The 27841-nt window shown below is 36.6% G+C and overlaps 3 protein-coding genes, 2 long non-coding RNA genes and 1 pseudogene across 5 annotated transcripts; 2 read left to right on the top strand and 4 right to left on the bottom strand.

The window, feature by feature from the left end:
• Window positions 1–1934: 1934 nt before the first annotated feature.
• On the top strand, window positions 1935–6456 carry LOC114543240. Its single transcript, XR_003689937.1, has 5 exons — window positions 1935–2144; window positions 2235–2352; window positions 4811–4935; window positions 5507–5615; window positions 6373–6456. It is a non-coding gene; the product is annotated as an uncharacterized LOC114543240 (long non-coding RNA).
• LOC114543239 lies at window positions 4256–7127 on the bottom strand (annotated as a pseudogene).
• Window positions 7107–9412, bottom strand: LOC114543237. The gene is made up of 4 exons (XM_028562312.1): window positions 8630–9412; window positions 8309–8458; window positions 7541–7711; window positions 7107–7145 (listed from the first exon to the last, which is right to left on the bottom strand). The coding sequence occupies exons 1-4, from the start codon at window positions 9191–9193 to the stop codon at window positions 7107–7109; spliced, it is 924 nt and encodes a 307-aa protein (XP_028418113.1). The 5' UTR covers window positions 9194–9412.
• Window positions 9413–10122: 710 nt separating this feature from the next.
• Window positions 10123–15530, top strand: LOC114543236. Its single transcript, XM_028562311.1, has 7 exons — window positions 10123–10190; window positions 11172–11237; window positions 12237–12392; window positions 12536–12730; window positions 13412–13789; window positions 15220–15304; window positions 15472–15530. Exons 2-7 carry the CDS (start codon window positions 11196–11198, stop codon window positions 15528–15530), a joined length of 915 nt encoding a protein of 304 aa, XP_028418112.1. The 5' UTR covers window positions 10123–10190; window positions 11172–11195.
• A 972-nt stretch (window positions 15531–16502) lies between these two features.
• LOC114543235 lies at window positions 16503–25576 on the bottom strand. Its single transcript, XM_028562310.1, has 5 exons — window positions 25464–25576; window positions 25128–25322; window positions 24025–24402; window positions 23436–23514; window positions 16503–16687 (listed from the first exon to the last, which is right to left on the bottom strand). The coding sequence occupies exons 1-5, from the start codon at window positions 25494–25496 to the stop codon at window positions 16503–16505; spliced, it is 870 nt and encodes a 289-aa protein (XP_028418111.1). The 5' UTR covers window positions 25497–25576.
• Window positions 25577–26650: 1074 nt separating this feature from the next.
• On the bottom strand, window positions 26651–27428 carry LOC114543238. Its single transcript, XR_003689936.1, has 3 exons — window positions 27329–27428; window positions 26982–27107; window positions 26651–26694 (listed from the first exon to the last, which is right to left on the bottom strand). It is a non-coding gene; the product is annotated as an uncharacterized LOC114543238 (long non-coding RNA).
• Window positions 27429–27841: the final 413 nt, after the last annotated feature.

Here is a 27841-nt window from a genome sequence, read left to right as displayed (position 1 = left end):
TCACGCGGTATTTCCACAAACGTACGATAAAATACTGTTTTCAACATGCAAGCTTTCAAGGAACCTATAAATTAATATTGTTCAGTATCCATTAGGGCTTACACGAATTAATAACGCGATAATACAAATAGCGGTTATAATCTAGGGCATATGGTTATATAGCGTGCATGCATGGATGCATTCATGTATTAAACCACTTAACGCCGTTAATTATGTGTTACTTTAACCCTGATCTGCCCCCATTTCTGGGTATTAAATACGTCACAGTTCTGTCAGCACGGTATTACGAACTTTAAAGCACTACGAAGAACCATGATCAAGGGCATTGATTTGAATGTGCTATAGTCAGACTTAAACTAGTTAGCCTCCAAATTCCATCTGAATCACAGAAGAATTCGCCTTTCCAATGGCATAACAAACAAGACGGTTTCGTCATCAACTTTATCATAACCGGGTATTAAATTTCGCGCTATGCGTTGAACGGGTATAAAGGACGCCGGACCAAAACTCTCGAACAAGTTTGAGCACCAAATCTCGGGCGTAACTCCATCATTACCATAATGAAATCGTTCAGGGTGCCGTTGAAACCAGCGAACGTGCGCAAAACAAAACGAATGTACCTTATCCCGATACGAAATCGACTGGCGTACGAAACAATCGATAATGCCCGGTCTTTCCTCTACACCTTCCATATCCACACCTCCATGGAATCGTCCTGCCCACCTTGCTAAAATGTAAGCAAAACGACTTAGACGGGAAAACTCTGACCCGTATCGTTCCCTGAAAATTCGATCGACGCGTATTTGTCGTAGAGGTAAGGAATGTTGTCGACTGGTATGTCAGGAAGAAATATTTTGTAAACAGCACTCAGGTACTCGTGCTCATCACAATCTAACTGTTCAATAACGTGAGGTAAACCAAGGGAGTAACCATCCAGAGTAAACCATAACTCATCACGAATGTCAAGCCTACCATCACACAAATGAAGAATATCAATTGCAAGCTTGCTATCAACTACTTCGCTACAAGATTGATGGCCTTCGCGCTGTTGTAGTTTATCAGTCAAATCGCTAAAATGCTGCACACATTCTTTTGGGAATTCAAGTTCTCTCAAGTTCTGATCTCTCAAAAACTTTCTCATAATTTGCAATTCAATTGACTTATTATTGTTCGAATAGTTACCTAGTATGCCATTGTACCGTTCAAAGCTGAACAACCAAAAACTATACACTGGTCCATAGTCAAGAATACAATCGCCCAAATGTGTATGCATATGCATATTCGGTGTAATGCGTTGTGTTCCATATAACTTTTCGACATCACGACAGAACTTTACAAGCAGAGAATGCGCAAGACCCACACTGTAAATTTTAAGGGGTAAAAATTACCCTTGTTTGGGGTAATTTGTACCATTCTCAAGGAGGTAATTGACTAAAGGCAACATATTACTCCAAGATCTGGGGTAATTCGCTTTTCTTTCCCCCTCAAATATGAGGTAGAAAGTCGAAAAGTTACCTTTACCCTTTTTGGGGGTAAAAAATTCTTTTGGGGGTAGAAATTACCTAATACGTGTTGGGTAACAGAAGTTGCGAAGAAATATTTTCAAAATGGCGTATTTTGACAAAAGGAGTGGGAAAGCATTTATTTAATTATATATCTACTATGATGGCAATAATTACATTTACAAAGTATCAGAAACTAAAATTTTTTGCCGGCTAAGGAACGAAAGAGACAAAAATGAAGTTCTCACGCACGCTACAAACTTCACTGAACGACCAGTCAATCGTCATATATTAAATTAAAATTCACTGTGTTGTTCTCGGTATGGGTATGGGCTGACGGTTTAAATAATTAAACGAACTGCTTACTGATTGCAAATTTTGTACACATAAGGATGCTAAAACGGTCTCAAGACAATATGCTGTTCTGAACTTATGAATTTCTGAAAGATCGATATATTTTGGCGAAGGCTGTTTAGGGCTGAACCAGGCCGGCCTACCACTGCAGGAGGGGTAGTTGCGAAATTTACCTCATGCGGGTGGGGGAATGCGATGTCGAGCGGCAGCAAAATGGCGGATGGTGGATTTTGTCATTTTGAGTTTTGACCATTGGTTTTGACTAAATTAGGTGGATACATAACAAATGTGAGCTTTTTTTGTTCTCATAATACAAATGCCACTTGGTGTGTGGATTGATACGGTATTGTTAAATGAGCAGATTTTTAAATTATCTAGTACTGTATGAACATTCGGAAGTCGGAACATGGGAATCCGAATGAGATTTCAATATTTCATGCCATCGTGAATTGAATTCGTGATATCATCAAGCCTCTGGGATTTTGATAAAAAATATGTGAGTAATTCTAAAGTTTTTTTAAAAGTATTTTTGTTGACATAAGTACTTTTGAGATATACTATTGTATATTATACTTGGGGGTGTCAACTCGTTACTCATGTGCTCTACTGTTTCTTACACGATGTATAAATACATGTGCCCTGAAAGTGGCCAAGTGATGGCCTTACCAAGCCAGCTCTAAGCTGTACAGTAATCTGTACATGAAAGAATCAGCTCTCTCCAGGAGTGGACATAGACAATTTGGCTTCCACTGGACTTGTCATTTTTAATATTTCTAAGCCCTATAAAGGCCAAAATTATATACTGATATAATATATATGATCCTCTTGTCCTATATGCCCAGCAAATTTTCAAACAAATGAAACAATCTACAATACATACAGTATTACAGTATAGCTAAACACTACAGGTCACTGAATATCAACTACATATAATCCAACATTGCAAACCAAGTTTTCTATAAATACATATTGTTATATAGTCAGTGTCAAAGTTAAATTTTTCTGTTTGCTAATTGGTCAATACCATATCACGTGCTAGTCCACAAAACGTCATGTTTACCAACCGGTCCAAAATGGAAAAATTATTGACTGGTCAATAACAAAGGGGGGTAGTGAACATGCTCGTCAACTGAGAAGTTCAAAGCCCATTCAATAGTTTTTCAAAGATGTCTGCTTGGTTCAAAGCAAATAATATTAACATTTTTCATTTGCTTTGGTAAGTTAATTTTTGGCGCTTGCTATATAACAAAACACTTATTTACTCAATAAATAATTGTTAAATGGTAATTTGCAATGACTAATGAGTGCATGGCATGCAGTTAAATTGGATACAAAAGTATGATACAGTAGATGTAATGTATACACCATAATTGCATAATTGAGATGAGAAAATTATGCACTGTAGTCTATAATGTATATAATATTGGAACTACAATATCTGGCAATAACATGCATCTAACAATTACATTAATACTGCACTGTATAACTACAATGTTGACTTAAGATATTGATCAATAACTAAGTGTGAAGTCATGTGTTTCATATGAGAATAGAATCCAATACTGTGTTGCATCCACCATCTCCTCTGATAATTTACAGTACATATACAGTATGTATATACTGCTAGGTTTTTTATATAACTGGTATTTCATGCTTTGGGCACACAACTGTTTTGACCTGCTCTTGAGTGGTAATAGTAATCAAATGTAATGGGAAAGGATATGGGAGCTGGTGCAATTTCACTATCATCAACTCTGGTGTGTTGGTTACTTCATATGCATTATAATGACTCACAAATCTGTGTGTAGGGCTTCAGTAATCATCCAAGTTTTTTCCAAATGTTTTTCAACTACACATATCTCTTTTAGCGTTACAAAACAAGGACTTTCTTCTTCGTCATGACCGATGCATAACACACACCCAACTTTATATTTTATTCCATTAATTGAAATCCATTTTGGCCTAAAAGAATTGAGCAGATATTATTTCATAACTACTAAACAACAACAAGAGATTGTAAGTATAATAATTTAATAATTATTTATATAGGTCTGTTTCAAATTTCAAACTATTCATCTGCTGAGTGCATTAATAACAATAGGTTAACAGCTGAAATATCTCATTACCCTCTGTACTTACTGTTTCTAATCCATTCGGCACATGGAAAGTTCATGGTTTAAAACAGGTGATTCAATACAATTTCAAAGTATTAATATCAACCTAGCAGCAACCACTATGAGAAAACTATATACCTGTAGTAAGTTACATGTAAATAAATACTCTGTATACAGTATTAGGTAGATCTTCCTCGATCTTGCAGTTGGGATTTGATCATGAGAATTATGCACTCTGCAATATACAGTACTGCTGCTCCCTATATGCCCGGTTGAAGTGAATACTGTATACACAGCCAATACAGGCCATATGAATTTAAACTTACTTGGTTATGTTGGTAGTTTGGTCTATTAAATTCTCCTTCTCTTTTAGTGAGTTATAATATTGAAGATCCCCAGCATGAAATGATGAACCTACATGTTAATAAATGCAAATAAGTAGAGTACATGCACATACTATTATTTTTGTATGTATATATTTAACCTACTGTCTTCACTGCCAGTTACAGTAACTGTTCCACTTGTTCGGGGTTAGACAGTATGAATAAAATCATAATAGGTGCCTATTGCCCGACCTTGCCATTATGACATTACATAGCGTATTTTACTAAAACTAGCATGCTTTGCCAGCAGGCCGGCTTAATTGCATAATGCTTGCATAGCCTTCTGGCCTTGGTACAGTAATAATGCAATGAATTATCATAATGGAAAGGTCTATTAATGGTAAAACTTGTATAGTCAGAAATGCTGACAGTACGAAACGCTAAATGTACGGTAGCATTTTGACTCAGTTAGTGTTTTTAAATACATTTAATTGACTGTATCTTTATTTTTCAATAGTTACTTGTGACACTATAAAGTACCTGGTCCAACTTCCATGCCTTTTTCAAGAAACCCAGATTCATGATTGTCAGATTGCAATTTATAACAAATCCATTGCTGGTGGCGCATTGTCAAAGTGTATGGTAAATTGGTATAATTTCCAATGACTGTTGACAACTTTTTAAAGTAATGGTGTTTCGCTTCAAAGCGCATGCACCAAGCACGAACAAGAGGGCCCAATCTAAAAGTTTGATAAAGAGAATAATCCATACATGTATGCATCATTCATGGGTGTTCTGCTGGTTTATGAATATGATTATGAATATGACAATCCCACAGTCTAATGTACAGTACCTGCTGATATAAGATGGCATGTGGACCATAAAATGCATCTTTGGTATGATGCTGCATTCTGGATAAAGCCTTTTGAATTCATTATGATGGTCACCAATGAGGACCTGCAGATAGGCTATTTGATCATTTGATACTGCAGGGGCAAAACAAAGAGAAGTGATTTCCAATAACTTCAGGAAAAGAATCCACCGGTCATCTTCGAATGGAATCAAATCTCCCATGAGCAAGGGTAGATGTGTTGCCAAGCACCACATCTGTACAGCTGTAGAGTGATAATGATTTCTAATTACTTTACTTTACTTTAGAGAGTGCGAGAAAAGTTTGTATGTCTCATGATTTAAACTTACCATGTTGTTTCAGGTTGTTGTCATTTGACGATAACTTTTGTTCTGTTATTGGTGATGGCCTATTACTATCATTGTAATATCCAAAGTCGTATTTGGCAATTCGGTCATTCAAGATTTCCAAGGTAAGGTAACGTTCCACTTTGATGTAGTTTCAGCATCTCTTTTGTTTCATACTGTAGAACCCCTTCTAAAATATCATGCATTATGTCTGGTGGCAAACCTCCAATGACATGATAATAGTCACTCTCGTTAAGGATGGATCTTCGGTTGAGTCCATATGTTTTGCTAAAGTGCTCGCCATATGTTTCAACTTGGTTAATTTGGTCTTTGTAGTCTTCCTTTGTTCGGAGAACAAAGTCTTTTTCATGAAACTGAAAATAAATTGTTATTACTATGGATTATACCTTGCTCTACTTGGTTCTTTTTCCAGATTTTTTGACTATTAATATACCGTATTGCATGGAACATGTACGAATCGAGGTCGAAACGTCCAAACAAATGTTTTTAACAAAGTGATTGAGGGATGAATAATATCAAAAAATATTTTAATTTTGGAAAGCACAGGCTATAAATTGGCACTTTTTATTCATGTTCTTGCTTTAAAAAGTCTGAGGTTGAGAAATCCATGAAATTTTTAATCTACAGTAAATCTCTAATGAGGTTATGCAGAGTTATATGAACCATTCATGTACATTAGCTGATCAGGACGAATAACTCGATCTAGAGTACAGTATAATATTTGCACAGATTACAATGTGCATGTTACAGTGTAACTGTTAATGATGTTCTTTATCATATACTGTTAATGTCTGGTTTGAAATCTTTGTTAAAGTACAGTATCGGTATTAGTTGATGATTATTACATGTTGTCTACCTTAGATTTCATTTCCTCAGCAGTAGCAAGGCAGTAACGACACGGTCTGTGTGCGCTGCAACTCTCTTTGAATCCTCCCAACTGTTGGGCTCCAAGATTATCAGCGGATGTGTACACTATGGATCCACAGAAGTTCTGTTCTGTTCCCTGGACAGTGAAGGGATGACCTGTGTCCTTGAAGGAAGCAAAAGAAAAGTTGTAAACATCACTGTCTACTTCAGAGTTATGGCTGTAATATTTGGGATAATTAGCACAAAAAATGAAAAAATGTACAATACAGGGTTTGCTTATTAGCTAGTATTCAATTTAGTTACATTTTTTACAAACTGCCAGCAGTTTGGTTGGGACTACACATTGGTTTAATGGTGAACTATCCCCCACACACACACACTTGTTACAATGTTGTTAATACAATTGTTACAAAAGTGTGCAACTGCTCAACTACCATCAACATTGTATGAGGGGATATAAATGTGTTTTCTGAAGGACTGACAAAGGTGCTCTGTGCTCATTTTGTATTGTTAATTGTTCAAGTAAATTTGTCCCAGTTCATAGATCTCATTTGTCAAATAAACATGTAATCAATGATGATCTGTTCTTTTTTGAAATAATGTAATTACCTGTTCTAGCTTCTTCAAATCTGCCATGAATGGCCCAAGGACTGCATTGATACCATACTGTTTGATATTTGATGTTTTACACAAACAGAGAAGCTGAATAGCCTTCATTGATGAACGATTTAAGGGATTGATATTACCCAACGTGTAGTAGAATGCTCCTATAAATCGAAAGTATGTTTTAATGAATTAACTCTTTGAATTCCTTTGTAGTACACAATAATTATATTAATAATAATTACACTTGCTTGAGACACAGTTGTTGGGGGGGGGGGGGCTTAAATGAATTTGTGGGTATTAAAATGGGGGAATGTTAAATATTTAATATCTATGAAATATAGTTCTGCTCAAATAGACAATATGTTAAAGGTAATCTACAGTCTGATCTGCGCATCGGTTCTGCTCATAACAATGGGAGACTCCTTGATTTAGAAATTGCCCAAATTTCACACAGATTAAGCAAATATAGATTTAGTTTTCCCCTCATAAAAAATAAGGCACTAGGCCTACAACCTGTTACTAGCAAGTTAAATGCATATATTAAATATTTACCAACTTTATGTATGGTTGCTCTTGATCCAAGTGGATTACATGTTTCCAGATCATCGTAATATAGCATGATCTGTAGAGCTGTGGGTTTTACCGAAAAGAGAGGATGCATTTTGAATTGATAGCCATCACAGTAGTCTCTCATGAGCCCATCAATGCTCACATGAGGATTTTTAATCTAAAAATAATTATGAATAAAAAATTATAAAACCTATAGGTTACTTTATGTGTGGCTCTCTTAGATTACTTAGGTCAAGCTTAAGTCCACAATGTATAGTTTGATTTCCTTCAATATTAAACTTTGAGTAGGTTTCATGCCAAACATGCGGCACTGTCAAATACTTTTAATTGAGACCATTACCACATGATCAACAGAAAATATTCCAGTTCAGTATTGGTGGAACTACTTTTGTTTCACATAAGTATTTCATAAATGCTAAAACAATTTTTTGAAATTAATAGCATGCACATTGAACATCGATATTCTGTTTATATGTGGAAAACTCATTGAATCATCATATAGCCTTAATGGAACCCCCTTTTTCAAAGAAATCTGCAACCTATGTTAGCCCCAGTCAGCACATCCCTGATTTTGCTTTCTCCTATGAAAAGGAGCCTACTCTGTAATAAACTATAAGTATATTGTTTCTAAAAAGAACTATGCAGCTGCCATATTAAGATATACCCAGTGAGAAAGATGGGCAAATATTTAGCTGACCAGCTTTTTTCAATCACGTTAACAATTTATGTAAAATTGTAATTGTGTTCAATATACCTCTTCAAGAATAAACTCATCATTAAGAAGCTGTTGAAGGCTGTCCAAGAGTGGGATGTAATATGCTTCATCATTGACTTGGGTTTGCTGCATTATACCTTTCCTTCTTTTAAAAACTTCTCTACGCCCCAGAACAATTCTTTGTGGTTCCTATCAATAAAATTATAAAATATTAATTAGCTATATACACATTATACAGTAGTTTGGGGGATGTTAAAGTCTTAAAGGTGTGACTGTCACCTCCATACTTTATATAAACAGTCCTAATTTTTGTAATATGATAAGTATGACTATTGGCAAAGCAATTAAAAAACTAGCTACCTTTAATCCAAAATGAGCTTTGTAGTAGGCAAATTGTTGTGCTTCGGTTTCCAAGTTGTGAAATGGGTTTGTTGTTATATTGTCTTTAAAAATCTCTCGCAGGCCGGGCACGTTTTGATCGTCAATGTTTGCATTGCTTAGGCAACCTTGCACTTGCGTTTGGACATGTGCCAATGTTTCTTGTAGAATAGTTTTCGTGTTGGATACAATTCCAGCAACGGTGGACTTGGGTAGAGAGCATTCCTCTTGTAGTTTCAATATGTACAAAGCAGCCGACCTGGTAGGGTCCTCCATATTTTCAATCAATTGCTCGCCATTTTGGTTGATGAAGTTATCATGATCCATATTAACTATTGGACCATCATCTTGTGTTGGTAGCTCGGGGTGCTTTTGTTGTAAATGCTTTCTCCATGAATAATATTTTCGGAATGTTCGGGTACAACCATCTACGCCACACAAGCAATGGAAGTTGGGGTCATTCCTGTGGCATCTTCCTATGTGGTTTAATAGTTGATTGCGATTTTCTGCAGAAAATACTCCACAAATGCTGCATTGCCAAGGCATAATTGGTCCGTTTAAAAGGACGAAAAACCAACCTGGTCAGTGCTGTGCCGAAATATATTAAATGTAGGAACTTGGACTTGGGTGCAAGAGGGGAAACTCCCTTAAGTCCCTTTTAAAACAGGGGAAAGTGTGGGATACGTAGGGCTTTCTAGTGTACGTTTTAATTCTTTCGCGCCAACCAGTCCATATAAGGTCAGAACCCTTCGTTTGTCCTTCATCGAGGACGCCCCTATTATTGTGCTGTCTTTTTTGCTGGTTTCCCGAGCGAAGTGCTTTGTCAACGATATTCACAACCAAAAAAGAATAATTTTAAAAGGTAATATACCGTAATATAGGTATATTTTGTGATAAATGTTATATAAACATTTACGTAATATATATTTTAGTTTGTTTATTTATGATAAAACATCTAGAATCTTTACTTACGTTTTTTTCACGTTGTTTTTCGCTCAGGTCTCGCACTTTTACTTTACTGAAAAAAGAAACTTTTTTGACCTAGCTAATATTGAAACTTCAGGTTTAAAGAACATTTCACTTTCCTATTTATCTGTGAATTGTATTTGCGACGTAGGATGGAAGAAGAATTGCGAGAAAAGCTTATATTTGGTGGCATCGAAGAAACTACACTCGCCATCTTAGAAAATCACAAGGTAATTGCATCCTTTGCAGGAGAGCCATTTTGTTTCTTTAAACTATAGGCTTTCCCGTCCTGCCTACAAGTACTTTATAAATATATTAATTTGCGAGTAATATTCAAACTACATTTTACCTATAATACATATCTTGACATTGCTAATACAAAAAATTGGATCTAGGCCTATATAAAATAAAGTCAGTCTTTTGACTTTCGTTTCCCGCTTCTGTACTCTAGATAACTGATTGCCATGTCTTGAACGAAGTGGACATCAGTGTACTTTTTTTGTGCGGGGTAAAGGCAGGAGATGCTCTGACAGTTAAAAAGATATGCAAGGTGTACTTATCAACTAAAAACACTGAGGTATGAACTACGGCTAAAAGTGGATGGGTTCAAGCAGAAATGCTGTTGGACGTTAGTTGAATTTTAACATGTCCGCCATTTTTGGCGGCGTGGCTTGCTCTGTTGTCCAAAAATAATAACTTCATATTTTGATCCTATTTGAAAATAGCTTTTCATAGTGATTAGTGGGGCGAAGTTTATGTTTAAGAATTATGTAATAAAACAATGATTTGTGCTCTGAACTCACTATTTAATTTTCAGGTATGCCGGCAAAAACTCCATATCGAACCAAAATTGGATCGATTTCCAGTTTTTTTTCTGACAGGCAATAGGAAGAGAAGCAGAACATCTTTCTTCAACACGTACGTGAAAAAGCTTGAACATGAAAGCAAGGCTCGTGGGTCATGCCTCGTTTTCATGCTAAGCTTATTTTCACTTAGGATATAGCTTTGTCGGTCATAATTAAAGAATTTTTCACGCATATTTTGAAGTAGGACGTTCTGCCTCTCTTCCCATAGCCTGTCAGAAAAATCCTAGAAATCGATTCAATTTAAGGTGGCTCGAAGTAGAAAACAGTTTTGGGACAGCCACCTTTATGAAAAACATAACATCTATACAAGCATGTGATGTTATAAATACTAATTATCCTTTAATTAACAATATTGACAGGAATGTCTAAGAGAGACCAGAAACGATATCTCAAGTGAGGAGCCAAACCCCATGACAAAAATGAGATTCACTAATAATCCCTGAAATGTTTTGATAGCGTCTTGTCTGGCTCACCCAATAAAACAGCGATATATACAAATGTCTCAGCCCTTCTTGATATAAGCAGCGGCTGCAAGTCCAGACTTCGGAGTTGGGCAACGTCGCACTCGAGATTTTTTGAAAAACTAGTTTAGCTCCCCTAGGGTTTACTCTTCGGCAATTTTTGCACTGTGATCTGTCCCTAAATTAAATACTTATTGTATCTATAAGCAAATGGTGGATATGTTCATATAGGGTGCAACCTGTGTCGCCGACCAGATGGACAATCGAACACAGACTGGAAAAGAGACACCTGCAGGGGTACGTAATACTTTATAAGAGTTAAAGCGCTGTTCATGCATACTTTTAAGAGACTTAACACTGGCTCTCACCAGGCTCTCGCCTATACATGCTTTCTCAGTCAAAGCGAATCAGTAAAGCCCGTTTTCCACTCAAGCATTTCGCCTCCACTGGCGAAAACTTTCGCAAGCGGAAACTGTTATACTTAGCTGTTCTTTCGCTGTAGTTAATTGTTCTTTCAACAGAAGTTGAGCATTTTCAACTACTGGGATAGCAAGAATAATTTCTCCAGCGGTGAATAAGTAGAAAAATATATTTATTTGTCCACTGCTTTTCGCTAGCGGCGGCGAAATGCTTGAGTGGAAAACGGGCTTAATTAAAGATCGCGGATTTGCTATTTGGCTTGTGTGGCCCCACTGCTGGGACAAATTGTATAAGCCCACCTCATGTACTAACACTCACTTCATTCCAAATACTGTATAGCCCCCCCCCCAATATAGGCCCACCCGAATATAAGCCCCCTGAATATGAGTTCCCTAATATGAGCTTAAGTTATAGTAGCCCACTACATTATTGCACTTTAAAGCATTAATGAACAGTAATTTTACAGAACGCAATGGACAACAGACAACACATTGTCTTTTAGTTTTAGTTTTAATATAGCATGAAGCCTGGTTTCCATATGGACGTAAAACGTGTGGTAAGCGTGTCGTAATTGTCGTGGAGATAGACTGCAAGCCTATCTCTACGAAGTTACGACACGTTTACGACCATATGGAAACCAGGCTTAAGCGCGTTTTTAATACATGTTCGTTTTTCTCTTTATGACTGGCTTCATGTGGCTTGTTTATTGTACTAACACCAAAGTCGTCCATGTATAAGCTCCCCCGTACATAAGCCCCCCCCCTGTATAAGCCCATCGGCAAAAATCGATAACGAAAGTATATAAAATCAGGGCTTATAGTCGGAGGTTTACGGTATATCATAAATATTTAAGTATACATTAAATATCTTTTTAAGGATGGATTAAACATATTTACTACAAGCATGGAGGTGGATGAAACAAAAACCAGTTCAGATACGCCTGTTACACCTAAAAGCACCTTGCGATCACCTTTCGTATATACAGAAAAAAAGAATAGAATGTTGTTTAAGGACTATAAACTTCTTGATAAGGTGCAGTATAGTCAGTAATTATCCCGTTCATTGCCCCCCAATACCACAGTATACAGGCGCTCTTGGGTATAAAAGTTTCAATGTTAATGTGAAAATAGCACTTATTTATTATTGTATCCTATTAAATTTATCTTTTTCGCCAGTTTTCCCCTGCTGTTACGAATGCGTTGGAGCATAACTGCCTGAGTCAAACGCAGAGGAGTGAATTTATAAGAGATATATGCACGGATATATCTTCAAGTGGTGTATACTTTTTGAATAAAGCAGAAAGAAATCAAGTAGCATTAGCAATCGTTACAAAATATCCCCATCTTAAAGATTCTATTGGCAGTGGCCTTGTAAGTATACGCCTACAACCACTAGATGAAAGTATGATCACTATTGCTTATTAACAAGTTGTTCGAGTCGTGGGTGAATAGCTAAGCCTTGATATAGCTAGCTAGGTTAGTCTTAAAAATACAGTAAGAAGAAAAGCCGAAACAACTGTCGCAAACAAATACATCAAATTAGACGGTAAAAATATTGCAGATGCTTTATAGTATTAAAGGGCATATGACGCCAAAATTTTTATTGTCGCATTTGCAAGAACTTTTAAAATTGTAACTTAACTTCTTCGTTTTGGAGTTATTTCGTTTTGTTGAATAAGCAAAGTACCCACTTGCTACGTCACATATGCATAATTAGTTAAACTAAAATGTTGCATGGTTTCAACCTTATAGCAACAGAGATTGTTTTAAAAGAATGATATGCACAAGCTTTGTGTAAACTTCGCATATCCTTCTTTTTAAGTATTGTTGGTTAATAAGAGCGGTGATAATAAACGTTTTTATGCTAACTAATTATGCATAAGTGACGTAGAAAGTGGGTACTTTGCATATTCAACAAAACGAAATATCTCCAAAACGGAAACAAAAATGTGTAAAAGAAGTTAAGTTACAATTTTAAAAGTTCTTGCAAATGCGACAATAAACAATTTAGCGCCATATGCCCTTTAATTTACATTGTAACATTTTTTACAGGGTTCTTGGTCGGAATCAATTAAAAACAGATTTAAGCATGTACGAAAGTACGCAAGCAAAAAAAGAAAGAATTCAGCAATGAATGACGGTGATTCAGAAACACGAGACTCTTCGGTACATGCATCCAATCCAAGTAAACCTAGAAAGATGGATTTCTGGAATATTATACCAAATCCTGTTGGCACAGAAAGCATTCAGAACGACCACCTTGCAGAGATGCAAAAGGAATGCCAAAAACCACGAATGGCTCAAGATAAGAACAAGATAAAAGAGCTGATGAATGTGACATATGACTTACGGAGGAAGGAAATATTAACGACCACCGTACCAGTTAAAGAAATAATCAAGAAATACCCTCCTCTTGCAAGTGTTAACGGGGTAATGCATATTATGGACCTGTTTTTTTGTAAAGATTTCGGCCAAAAAAGCAGTTTTCTACATAGCACCACCTTAAATTCGAATGGATTTTCAGTTTTTCTCTTGTGCTACGTATGGGAAGAGAAGCAGAACATCCTTCTAACACACATGCATGAATTTTTACCAATTAATGTGGAAAACGGCTGTAACGTGGCCAAATAGTCATGACCCACAAGCCTAGTTTTTGTGTTAAGCTACTTTCCATTAAAAGCTGCTCTTATTGGTCAAATGAAATATTTTTTCACTGGAATGTGTTAAAGAAGGATGTTCTAGTTTTATCTCTCCCTGGATCGTGAAAAAAACCTGCATGGTATTCCGTTAAGTTTTTTTTAAGGTTGACCTAGAAGTCAGTTTTTGGCTGCCATTTACCGATGAAATTATACACTATAGTAATGCACATGACATCTATTTGGCTGCCGTTATATTAAACTAGTTGTTACTTACAGTTTATTATTTCAAATCCAATTTTAGCTACGCCATGAGTTCTGCAGAATAATGGAAGATGACTGTGCCACCAAAGATATAAAAGAGAGATTTTTAAGCTACCGAGGTGCAATCATAAAGTACTGCGAAGGAATGCAAAAAAAAACTCCGTTCGTGAAAAATATTTTAAGGAGCCTTAGAGAAGCCATCTCAGAGGATGCAGACAACATTGAAGGTATTTTAGAGTTAAAAGATCAATGCTTAGTTGCAGTATATTTGCAGTTTCATTGTGTAATATGTTTTGGTAATACACGAGTTAGTGGTAATATATTTCATAGAACCGCACTTAATCTTAGTCTTTCAAATACATGGGAGCAGGGCCGTAACTAGACGCTTAATTGTGGCGGGGTGGGGGTGCATATTCATATATTCGGTTATGCACGGCGAATTTCTTTTGTAAGCAATTGACTTGACAAAAGTAATCCGTCAGGCAGAACGGAATATATGAATATCTACCACCACACCACCCCCCACCCCCGATTAATTATCCAGTTACTGCCATGCATGGGAGATATACATGTACGGACCTTTCAGACTTACCAGCAGATGACACGTTTGAAACGTTTCATGTGTCAGTACAATAATTTTCAAAAAATATACCTCATTTGAGCAAAAGGGCTAGGATTGGAGTTGCACGTGAAACCTCCAGGACCGATAGTTATCGAAATGCCAACTTTTATGTTGTTAAATTTTATAGTCTTGGAGAGTACTTGCGCAGTCATGGTGCTGCCGAAATTGCTTGAGAAGAAACGAGTTCTTATTAACGAATTGATTACGATATTGTGTGTAAGTATACATTCATCTAATAACAGTACAGAGGAATATAGGAACCTGGGCGCATATTGGGGGAGGTAGTACCCCTCCCCAATTATCGAGCTGGCCACTGAGTGTAATTTTAATTTCTTCAGGAAGACGACAACTTGCATCAAGAGGTTCGAAACAGCACATTTCCCCGAATTATAGGTGTTGGGGAAAATATTTTAAAGCTGGATCGTAAGCTTCTGTGCATTGAAGGGGAAGAAATCGCAGATGTCAGTTCTTTCCCCTTGGATACCATCTTATTTTCTCTCCATGCGTGTTACTACGCATTTTCCATAGCCTACCCTCAAGATTACAAAGATCTATTCTTTTTCATTGATTCGGTTTTTCTTGGCCTGCAGCATACTGCAAGCAACAGAATTTCCTTACAGAAATTCTTGAAGGCATTAAACAGCCTTAAGTAAGCCGCCATGTTAGTATGTACTGCGTATTTTGTTTCGGTTTTTTGGACGATTTTTCAGCTTACTGTTTAAACTTAGTACTGTTTTACCTTAGTAGGCTACTGTTCTAACTTAATATACTGTTTTAACGTTGTACTGTTTTCCATTGTTAAATATAAGTAATATTTAATGTTTATTGTTAATATGTATATTATTAAACCATGTAAAAAAATTTTGAATACGAGTTTAGGTATGTATTGGTCGATTGGGGTAATTTAATTTACCCCCTTACCAGGGGAACTATTTTTACCCCCACGACAGGGCCATATTTTAACCCAAACAACTGAGCAATATTTATACCCATAAATTTAGGGTAATTGTTTCAAGGATTCTACTCAAATTTATGGGGTAATTTTTTACCCCTTTTCGAATCACCCCCATGAAATTTTACCCCAAAAGGTTTTACCCCTCCAAGTTCTACCCTCAAAAATCGGGGCGTTCTGTGGAAAACGATTCACCCTCTATTTTGGGGGTAATTTTTACCCCATAAAATTTACAGTGCACGTCATGTATTTTAATCATTGGCCGTGACAGAATTTTACAAGCTTTAACAAAATTCAACCAGCATTTGTAATGTTTACCAGGTAGATGACCTAACAATGCAAACGGAGAGAAGACAGTTACCCAGGTTTTCCACTGTTCCGCCGTAAATCCAGAAAACGACTTGGCTATTTTGAACGGAAGTCGACCCATGTTTGAAGGTGTATTACATATGTCTACTTTCTGTTGAATAAGTTCCAAATCTGCACGTGTCAAAAGAGAAAGTTCCAACCACAATTCCATCATGCGTTTCGCAGTTCCCAGAAATAAATTATGCATCGGATCAACAATAGTAAACCTAATGCAGTCGAAGTATGGTAGTCGGAGAAGTTCGGAATATCTAGCGCCATATAGAGACTCCTTCGCATTACGCAATTCCTGCGTCAACTGCGCTAAAATCTCCTCAACATGCCTCCTATGGTCAACAATATTTCTCCACTACTCGAATTGAATCCGGAATAATCAGTTGCATCACCGAATCCACCAGTAACGAACTCTTTGGTGCACTTATTGCAACCACGTTTAGAGTTGTGAGCAGTGAACCCGCAAACCTTCTTACTGGCTGGCATATCACAGGCTACGCACAACAAAGCAGCTCGAAAGCGTTCTGGTAAAATAAGTGAGCCAGAATGTCGTAGGGTCACGCCTTCCTCCCAAAGAACAACAAGCTCATCAACGAGTGGTTTAAGGTATGAGTTAATGTTATTCTGGGGCTCACTAGGTCCGGGAATGATTCCGACGAGAAAAATATTTTGTCGTTTAAAGCGCTCACTGCGCGGAAGGTTCATCAAAACAAGGTACAAAACTCCGACAGAATATGGTGTGTGATCATATGGTTGCATCCAATCAACATTGAGCATAAAGCTATAATTACGAGGAGATGCCAGAAAGGATGATCCATTGAACATCTGAAAATCTCTCCAGACTCGTCCTTCAAATACGTCACACATAACTTGATGAGCAGTTCGAATATCACGATTTCTCCACAACTCACATCGCTGGGTAAAACCAGCTCGCCTAACAAACTGTTGCAATGTTGCAATAACACTCTGGTAACAATATATTTTATGAGGATATAATCGCTTACCACCATCTTTAAGAGTTACCTCTTTCAACAGAGTTGAGCTGCATGGTTGACGCATGCGCAATTGTCTATAATTTTGGACAAATAACGTACTTAGTAAACTTGTCACCTACCAGGCCTACTTCTTTTCTAAAAAGGTACAGCGATCCAGGAAAAGCCAAGGAGAATGTGGCAAGCCAATTGTTGGAAAGAGATGCTGCTTGAAAGAATCGTTTCAACGACAAAAGCAAAAACTCCATTGCGTTGTCCGGTATGGGAAAGTAGGTCCAAAAAAACGCAAGTAAAATAACTAGACAATTGAGCAACGTGCGGTTGGAAGGAGAATCTGACGTATTGACACTAACGGATGGAATTTTAGTGTCTTCGTCGATTTCATTATCTGAAATATCATCCCAGATCTCACGCTCAAGCAGTTCTTCGCGGAACAATTCATCAGCCGAGTCAGGTTCAGTATAATTGCTATCGCAATGATTTGATGGAAGAGGGAAACATGGAGTGACCTGGTCGATCTCAATAAAGTTGTCTTCATCATCACTACTGCCTTCTAAAATTGGATCTCTTTGCCACGAGTTTGAATTTTGGTCAAAATAAACTTCTCTATGTCGCCTGAAAGTTCTTGCAGGTAAATAGGTCTCGCAATGTGGACACAAGGTCATATAGTTGTTGTATTCAGCCATGATTGTTTTTAGATTTTTATAAGCGATGTTGATATAAAAACAAGAGTTTAAAAGAAACACAAAGGGCTAAACGGGGGTAGTAGATGCTATTCAGGGACACTATAAGTGTCCAGGTGACCTAAACCAACCAATTAGAAGCCTCATATTTATTTCGCGCTAAATCTAGAATTCAAGAGGGAAACTCGAAGGAAAAATTTTCAAGTTGTTTTGACAAGCCAGTTTTTATACACTTAACATTTAATTTTTTAACGAAAGCTACCAGTTTTTTAAAAAAATGGCAATCAATGGTCAGAATGAGGAACTCATGCGACGTATTTTGGCAAGTCAACGGACAATCATTGAACAAAATGAAAAAATATTACATCAACAAGAGCAGAATATAGCTAAAGAGCGCGGGGCACAGCTTGCTACCCGAGAGAAAATCCCCCTTATTTTAAAGGTAAATGCGAATTAAAGTAATTTAATCAATCATTTCTATATGGGGAAGAAAAACTGTGTATGTATTACGATCCACTAAGCCTTTTTCAACAGAATACAGTTTTTGCAAATGCTTAAATGTATACAACAATGGTGTCCCAAAGCAAACAATGCAATGTAGTACAGTATGATAACTTGAATTTGTAAGAAGAGGAGGGATTGGAAGGAAGGACTACAGTATCAACATATAATAATAATGGTGCATATAACCAAATCATTAATCAATGCAACAATGAAATCAAACATGAGCATGTCATGCAGGATATGGTTTGCTGCTGACCTTGAGTATTGGGTATAGTGATATAAAGCAAATTTCCCTTTTCAGATTTTCATTTTATTCTGTTTATAGTTTGTCTAGTCCATTTCCTATGATTTTCCCTTTAAAAGGGTGAAAATTAATTGCCCAGGGTCAGGGATGACAGTAGAAATTGTCAACAGCATGATAATTTAAATGTGAATATTCTGGTGATTAAACAGGGGTAGAACTCCATACATGCCACTGGAATATTGCATGCTTGTAAATTTCAATGATGATGAAAACTTACAGTAATTTCAGTGATTAATTAATACTTGTCACTGGGATTCCAATCCAAACTCCCTATAAAATAATGAAAGATTTTAGACAATATTAATATTATGTATGGTCAGATATATATAAATAATACAAGACAGTTTTAGTAAAGAAGTGTAGTAGCTAATATTTTATTATATTAACTTTGGTGGGCATTGCGGTGTACTTTGCGGGCTAAAATGATAAATTTGCCAGGCTAAAATCTATTTTAGCCCACCTTGATCTTAGCCAATCAGAAGATCGCCCTTTAAAAAGTTAATATAATTTTGATACAGTTGATGTTCTTGGGCATAAATGTGTTTTTGGCCCTCCTCAGAATACTGTTTAACCCTCGCTACGCTCGGGCTAAAATAAGTTCAGAGTCGGGCCAAAAACACATTTATGCCAGCAAACATCAACTCTATTGTTATATTGCATGCTATTATAATCTTCATGATGATGAATACTTACATCAATTTCATTGATTTATAATCATTTTCATTTGGATTTCAAGTAAAACTTCCTAAAAATAAAACAATTTCAGACAATATTGACATAATTATTATGCACATCAATATTTATATAGATTAAAGAAGAGAGCTTTATTAACTACCCATAAACCTATATGCAATTACATTTAATTTCTCAGCGTACTGTCCGTTTAGCAGTAAAAGGCTTAGAACAGGGATGGGACTTAACTCAGAGGTGGGTATATATATTCCACATTTTGTGATGTAATAGGTTTTGTACATCATATAGCAAATGGTACATAAAATGAATTTAAAAAAGAATTAATAATTGCCTAGATACATGCAACATTTTAGTATTTAAATTTATAATGTAGTTTTAGAGCAACAGCTAATGAAGACACCAACAAACTCCTGGTGACAAATATCAAGGCATTGACTTGCATGGAAAAGATGTCAGATCAGATAATTGAAAGTAAGTTGCAGTAAAGGAAAAGCATAGATTACAACAACAATAGGCTGTGTTTTTCACCAATAAGTGATTATTGTAAGCACCATATATTTTTTTGCAATTCAGACTCATCCTCTGTCAAAGAGGCCAGTGTTAAGAGACATTTACATGGCATCCTCTAACGCATTAAGTTACTCAGGGAACTCTTTAAAATCCATAAAAAAGATCTGCTAGATGTAGAACAGCAATTGCAATAGTTTGCAGCTAGGCATTAATTAGCACTAAAGTCTACCAAGCCCTTAGATGGTTCAATAGCGTACAAACTACAGGGTTGAATCAGGGTTTTTTTTGTTCAAAATATTCAAAATATATATAATGGCAAATTTTACCTGTCATAGAAATGATTTTTAATGTTCCGAGCCTGGATCATTGTATAGTACCAGAAATAGAATAACAAAATTATGAGGTGTTACTAAGCCAATTAATGGTTAGGTATAGCACTTTTTATCGCCATTTTCTGGTAGGCAGTTAGAAGTGATTGAATTCTGTCTAAGTAATTCTGCATGGTACCCTCTATTGCCTTGTTCAATAACCTGTATACTCATCTGGCATACTGCATTACTATAAATTGTTTATATATGCATGCCTAAATAGGAACCGGTGTGCATATTGAGCATTATAGCTAGTAAAGATGGGGTATATTGCAGTTTATACAAACAGTTTATTTGAAAAGTAACTTTCACTTTCAGCCCTGGATGACAAAATGCAAACAGGTATTGACAGGGTAAACAACGTGTGTACAGTAGGTCTCAGCATCCATGCATGAAAATATATTTGAGGTGATTCGAATGTTTGTAGAGTTTTCTATCCCGTCAGAAGAGACAGTTCAATTACGTTTGTTTCTGGGTTTTTGCTGTAAAAATTTAATGAAAATATCCCCGGAATGTATATTGCGACTTAGGCAAACACAAAATCATGCGGTTTGAATACATTTTAATACATACTTACTTTGACATTAATATTCATACACAAGGAGTACGTTAAGCCCATTAATTCATAGGATAAAATATAGAATACAAGAGTCAATTTTCAAGCCATTAAATATTTTTTCAACACGAAAACATGGCAACGAAGATGACGAATCAGTCTGGCGCACGTGTTAAGCTTAACCGGGGGTGTAGTCACAAATTATTTTGATTGATACAACACGTGATAGGACTATCAATCTATCATTATTAATTTTCACATCAAAACTTAAAGATAGCTAACGATTTTAAGGGCTTGTTCCTTGAAAAATAAAAATTGAATCCGATCAAACCTAGCCTCCGTTTCAATTTGTTCTTGCTTCAAGCATAGACCCAAACTGCTACCGCCGGTACACGGGTTGTTCGGAAGTAGGAAATTTTGAAAACTTCCCATAGCTTACGTTTGATTTTGACCCACGGCATAAAACAAGCTGCGGCGGAGTATCGTTAAGTGGAGATGCTGATATTCATACATTCATGTTAGCAGACCGTAAAAATAATCAATTTCGAAAGGAACTAAGGGCCTGTTCATATGAGGTGGGATAGCCCGGTTAGCCAGGAGAGCTCGGCTTGCTGAGATGAGTTTGAAGGTCGTCTCATATGCAATTCATACCGCCTATTATCCCACTTATTATCCTACCTTTGCAGGCAAGCGTGTGTGATCGTGTTTTAATACCGGCTTACCGGGAAAAATCGAGAATTTGCGTTCATATGGAAGCGAAGCCCTCGGGATATATTTTCCCTTCGGGGTAATATTTCATCGAATTCCCCTCGCTCCAGGGGCCGGTTGTTCTAAAGATGGATAACTTATCCAACGGATAAGTCCTATCCAACGGATAAATCTGCTATCCAGTGGATAGTTATCCATTGGATAAAAACGCGTTGCACGAAGCGTGGATACACTGTAAATTTTAAGAGGTAAAAATTACCCCCAAAATAGAGGGTGAATCGTTTTCCACAGAACGCCCCGATTTTTGAGGGTAGAACTTGGAGGGGTAAAACTTTTTGGGGTAAAATTTCATATGGGTAATTCGAAAAGGGGTAAAAAATTACCCCATAAATTTGAGTAGAATCCTTGAAACAATTACCCTAAATTTATGGGTATAAATATTGCTCAGTTGTTTGGGTTAAAATATGGCCCTGTCGTGGGGGTAAAAATAGTTCCCCTGGTAAGGGGGTAAATTAAATTACCCCAATCGACCAATACATACCTAAACTCGTATTCAAAATTTTTTTACATGGTTTAATAATATATACATATTAACAACAAACATTAAATATTACTTATATATAACAATGGAAAACAGTACAACGTTAAAACAGTATATTAAGTTAGAACAGTAGCCTACTAAGGTAAAACAGTACTAAGTTTAAACAGTAAGCTGAAAAATCGTCCAAAAAACCAAAACAAAATACGCAGTACATACTAACATGGCGGCTTACTTAAGGCTGTTTAATGCCTTCAAGAATTTCTGTAAGGAAATTCTGTTGCTTGCAGTATGCTGCAGGCCAAGAAAAACCGAATCAATGAAAAAGAATAGATCTTTGTAATCTTGAGGGTAGGCTATGGAAAATGCGTAGTAACACGCATGGAGAGAAAATAAGATGGTATCCAAGGGGAAAGAACTGACATCTGCGATTTCTTCCCCTTCGATCCACAGAAGCTTACGATCCAGCTTTAAAATATTTTCCCCAACACCTATAATTCGGGGAAATGTGCTGTTTCGAACCTCTTGATGCAAGTTGTCGTCTTCCTGAAGAAATGAAATTACACTCAGTGGCCAGCTCGATAATTGGGGGGGGGGTACTACCTCCCCAAATATGCGCCCAGGTTCCTATATTCCTCTGTACTGTTATTAGATGAATGTATACTTACACACAATATCGTAATCAATTCGTTAATAAGAACTCGTTTCTTCTCAAGCAATTTCGGCAGCACCATGACTGCACAAGTACTCTCCAAGACTATAAAATTTAACAACATAAAAGTTGGCATTTCGATAACTATAGCCACGGTCCTGGAGGTTTCACGTGCAACTCCAATCCTAGCCCTTTTGCTCAAATGAGGTATATTTTTTGAAAATTATTGTACTGACACATGAAACGTTTCAAACGTGTCATCTGCTGGTAAGTCTGAAAGGTCCTACATGTATATCTCCCATGCATGGCAGTAACTAGATGATTAATCGGGGATGGGGTGGTGGTAGATATTCATATATTCCGTTCTGCCTGACGGATTACTTTTGTCAAGTCAATTGCTTACAAAAGAAACTCGCCGTGCATAACCGAATATATGAATATGCACCCCCACCCCGCCACAATTAAGCGTCTAGTTACGGCCCTGCTCCCATGTATTTGAAAGACTAAGATTATAAGTGCGGTTCTATGAAATATATTACCACTAACTCGTGTATTACCAAAACATATTACACAATGAAACTGCAAATATACTGCAACTAAGCATTGATCTTTTAACTCCAAAATACCTTCAATGTTGTCTGCATCCTCTGAGATGGCTTCTCTAAGGCTCCTTAAAATATTTTTCACGAATGGAGTTTTTTTTTGCATTCCTTCGCAGTGCTTTATGATTGCACCTCGGTAGCTTGAAAATCTCTCTTTTATATCTTTGGTGGCACAGTCATCTTCCATTATTCTGCAGAACTCATAGCGTAGCTAAAATTGGATTTGAAATAATAAACTGTAAGTAACAACTAGTTTAATATAACGGCAGCCAAATAGATGTCATGTGCATTACTATAGTGTATAATTTCATCGGTAAATGGCAGCCAAAAACTGACTTCTAGGTCCACCTTAAAAGAAACTTAACGGAATACCATGCAGGTTTTTTTCACGATCCAGGGAGAGATAAAACTAGAACATCCTTCTTTAACACATTCCAGTGAAAAAATATTTCATTTGACCAATAAGAGCAGCTTCTAATGGAAAGTAGCTTAGCACAAAAACTAGGCTTGTGGGTCATGACCATTTGGCCACGTTACAGCCGTTTTCCACATTAATTGGTAAAAATTCATGCATGTGTGTTAGAAGGATGTTCTGCTTCTCTTCCCATACGTAGCACAAGAGAAAAACTGAAAATCCATTCGAATTTAAGGTGGTGCTATGTAGAAAACTGCTTTTTTGGCCGAAATCTTTACAAAAAAACAGGTCCATAATATGCATTACCCCGTTAACACTTGCAAGAGGAGGGTATTTCTTGATTATTTCTTTAACTGGTACGGTGGTCGTTAATATTTCCTTCCTCCGTAAGTCATATGTCACATTCATCAGCTCTTTTATCTTGTTCTTATCTTGAGCCATTCGTGGTTTTTGGCATTCCTTTTGCATCTCTGCAAGGTGGTCGTTCTGAATGCTTTCTGTGCCAACAGGATTTGGTATAATATTCCAGAAATCCATCTTTCTAGGTTTACTTGGATTGGATGCATGTACCGAAGTGTCTCGTGTTTCTGAATCACCGTCATTCATTGCTGAATTCTTTCTTTTTTTGCTTGCGTACTTTCGTACATGCTTAAATCTGTTTTTAATTGATTCCGACCAAGAACCCTGTAAAAAAGGTTACAATGTAAATTAAAGGGCATATGGCGCTAAATTGTTTATTGTCGCATTTGCAAGAACTTTTAAAATTGTAACTTAACTTCTTTTACACATTTTTGTTTCCGTTTTGGAGATATTTCGTTTTGTTGAATATGCAAAGTACCCACTTTCTACGTCACTTATGCATAATTAGTTAGCATAAAATCATTTATTATCACCGCTCTTATTAACTAACAATACTTAAAAAGAAGGATATGCGAAGTTTACACAAAGCTTGTGCATATCATTCTTTTAAAACAATGTCTGTTGCTATAAGGTTGAAACCATGCAACATTTTAGTTTAACTAATTATGCATATGTGACGTAGCAAGTGGGTACTTTGCTTATTCAACAAAACGAAATAACTCCAAAACGAAGAACGGAAACAAAAAAAATTTTAATGCGTAAAAGAAGTTAAGTTACAATTTTAAAAGTTCTTGCAAATGCGACAATAAAAATTTTGGCGTCATATGCCCTTTAATACTATAAAGCATCTGCAATATTTTTACCGTCTAATTTGATGTATTTGTTTGGCTTCATTGCGCGACAGTTGTTTCGGCTTTTCTTCTTACTGTATTTTTAAGACTAACCTAGCTAGCTATATCAAGGCTTAGCTATTCACCCACGACTCGAACAACTTGTTAATAAGCAATAGTGATCATACTTTCATCTAGTGGTTGTAGGCGTATACTTACAAGGCCACTGCCAATAGAATCTTTAAGATGGGGATATTTTGTAACGATTGCTAATGCTACTTGATTTCTTTCTGCTTTATTCAAAAAGTATACACCACTTGAAGATATATCCGTGCATATATCTCTTATAAATTCACTCCTCTGCGTTTGACTCAGGCAGTTATGCTCCAACGCATTCGTAACAGCAGGGGAAAACTGGCGAAAAAGATAAATTTAATAGGATACAATAATAAATAAGTGCTATTTTCACATTAACATTGAAACTTTTATACCCAAGAGCGCCTGTATACTGTGGTATTGGGGCAATGAACGGGATAATTACTGACTATACTGCACCTTATCAAGAAGTTTATAGTCCTTAAACAACATTCTATTCTTTTTTTCTGTATATACGAAAGGTGATCGCAAGGTGCTTTTAGGTGTAACAGGCGTATCTGAACTGGTTTTTGTTTCATCCACCTCCATGCTTGTAGTAAATATGTTTAATCCATCCTTAAAAAGATATTTAAGGTATACTTAAATATTTATGATATACCGTAAACCTCCGACTATAATCCCTGAGCTTATATACTTTCGTTATCGATTTTTGCCGATGGGCTTATACAGAGGGGGGGGGGGCTTATGTACGGGGGAGCTTATACATGGACGACTTTGGTGTTAGTACAATAAACAAGCCACATGAAGCCAGTCATAAAGAGAAAAACGAACATGTATTAAAAACGCGCTTAAGCCTGGTTTCCATATGGTCGTAAACGTGTCGTAACTTCGTAGAGATAGGCTTGCAGTCTATCTCCACGACAGTTACGACACGCTTACCACACGTTTTACGTCCATATGGAAACCAGGCTTCATGCTATATTAAAACTAAAACTAAAAGACAATGTGTTGTCTGCATGTTGTCCATTGCGTTCTGTAAAATTACTGTTCATTAATGCTTTAAAGTGCAATAATGTAGTGGGCTATTATAACTTAAGCTCATATTAGGGAACTCATATTCAGGGGGCTTATATTCGAGTGGGCCTATATTGGGGGGGGGGGCTATACAGTATTTGGAATGAAGTGAGTGTTAGTACATGAGATGGGCTTATACAATTTGTCCCAGCAGTGGGGCCACACAAGCCAAATAGCAAATCCGCGATCTTTAATTAAGCCCGTTATTCCACTCAAGCATTTCGCCGCCGCTAGCGAAAAGCAGTGGACAAGTAAATATATTTTTCTACTTATTCACCGCTGGAGAAATTATTCTTGCTATCCCAGTAGTTTAAAATGCTCAACTTCTGTTGAAAGAACAATTAACTACAGCGAAAGAACAGTAAAGTATAACAGTTTCCGCTTGCGAAAGTTTTCGCCAGTGGAGGCGAAATGCTTGAGTGGAAAACGGGCTTTACTGATTCGCTTTGACTGAGAAAGCATGTATAGGCGAGAGCCTGGTGAGAGCCAGTGTTAAGTCTCTTAAAAGTATGCATGAACAGCGCTTTAACTCTTATAAAGCATTACGTACCCCTCCAGGTGTCTCTTTTCCAGTCTGTGTTCGATTGTCCATCTGGTCGGCGACACAGGTTGCACCCTATATGAACATATCCACCATTTGCTTATAGATACAATAAGTATTTAATTTAGGGACAGATCACAGTTCAGAGCACAAATCATTGTTTTATTACATAATTCTTAAACATAAACTTCGCCCCACTAATCACTACGAAAAGCTATTTTCAAATAGGATCAAAATATGAAGTTATAATTTTTGGACAACAGAGCAAGCCACGCCGCCAAAAATGGCGGACATGTTAAAATTCAACTAACGTCCAACAGCATTTCTGCTTGAACCCATCCACTTTTAGCCGAAGTTCATACCTCAGTGTTTTTAGTTGATAAGTACACCTTGCATATCTTTTTAACTGTCAGAGCATCTCCTGCCTTTACCCCGCACAAAAAAAGTACACTGATGTCCACTTCGTTCAAGACATGGCAATCAGTTAGCTAGAGTACAGAAGCGGGAAACGAAAGTCAAAAGACTGACTTTATTTTATATAGGCCTAGATCCAATTTTTTGTATTAGCAATGTCAAGATATGTATTATAGGTAAAATGTAGTTTGAATATTACTCGCAAATTAATATATTTATAAAGTACTTGTAGGCAGGACGGGAAAGCCTATAGTTTAAAGAAACAAAATGGCTCTCCTGCAAAGGATGCAATTACCTTGTGATTTTCTAAGATGGCGAGTGTAGTTTCTTCGATGCCACCAAATATAAGCTTTTCTCGCAATTCTTCTTCCATCCTACGTTGCAAATACAATTCACAGATAAATAGGAAAGTGAAATGTTCTTTAAACCTGAAGTTTCAATATTAGCCAGGTCAAAAAAGTTTCTTTTTTCAGTAAAGTAAAAGTGCGAGACCTGAGCGGAAAACAACGTGAAAAAAACGTAAGTAAAGATTCTAGATGTTTTATCATAAATAAACAAACTAAAATATATATTACGTAAATGTTTATATAACATTTATCACAAAATATACCTATATTACGGTATATTACCTTTTAAAATTATTCTTTTTTGGTTGTGAATATCGTTGACAAAGCACTTCGCTCGGGAAACCAGCAAAAAAGACAGCACAATGATAGGGGCGTCCTCGATGAAGGACAAACGAAGGGTTCTGACCTTATATGGACTGGTTGGCGCGAAAGAATTAAAACGTACACTAGAAAGCCCTACA

The sequence above is a fragment of the Dendronephthya gigantea genome, unplaced genomic scaffold (genome assembly GCF_004324835.1).
Source record: "Dendronephthya gigantea isolate DGI-Jeju-01 unplaced genomic scaffold, DenGig_1.0 000422F, whole genome shotgun sequence".
NCBI classification, from domain to species: domain Eukaryota; kingdom Metazoa; phylum Cnidaria; class Anthozoa; order Malacalcyonacea; family Nephtheidae; genus Dendronephthya; species Dendronephthya gigantea.
The sequence above is the reverse complement of the archived record's forward strand: the minus strand, read 5'-3'. Positions and strand labels throughout refer to the sequence as shown.

What these genes read in the sequence shown, in the direction of transcription:
- LOC114543236 (XM_028562311.1), top strand. Translation starts at nt 11,196, where the DNA reads ATGGACAATCGAACACAGACTGGAAAAGAGACACCTGCAGGG. An exon ending in GAAAAGAGACACCTGCAGGG is followed by an intron (nt 11,238 to 12,236) that starts GTACGTAATACT and finishes TATCTTTTTAAG; the next exon opens with GATGGATTAAACATATTTAC. An exon ending in ATTCTATTGGCAGTGGCCTT is followed by an intron (nt 12,731 to 13,411) that starts GTAAGTATACGC and finishes CATTTTTTACAG; the next exon opens with GGTTCTTGGTCGGAATCAAT.
- LOC114543235 (XM_028562310.1), bottom strand. Translation starts at nt 25,496, where the DNA reads ATGTTGTTTAAGGACTATAAACTTCTTGATAAG. An exon ending in ATTCTATTGGCAGTGGCCTT is followed by an intron (nt 24,403 to 25,127) that starts GTAAGTATACGC and finishes CCTTTTTTACAG; the next exon opens with GGTTCTTGGTCGGAATCAAT. An exon ending in GAGATTTTCAAGCTACCGAG is followed by an intron (nt 16,688 to 23,435) that starts GTGCAATCATAA and finishes TGTTGTGCGTAG; the next exon opens with CCTGTGATATGCCAGCCAGT.
- LOC114543237 (XM_028562312.1), bottom strand. Translation starts at nt 9,193, where the DNA reads ATGCCTTGGCAATGCAGCATTTGTGGAGTATTTTCTGCAGAAAATCGC. An exon ending in AAGCTCATTTTGGATTAAAG is followed by an intron (nt 8,459 to 8,629) that starts GTAGCTAGTTTT and finishes TTTTATTGATAG; the next exon opens with GAACCACAAAGAATTGTTCT. An exon ending in ATGAGTTTATTCTTGAAGAG is followed by an intron (nt 7,712 to 8,308) that starts GTATATTGAACA and finishes AATTATTTTTAG; the next exon opens with ATTAAAAATCCTCATGTGAG.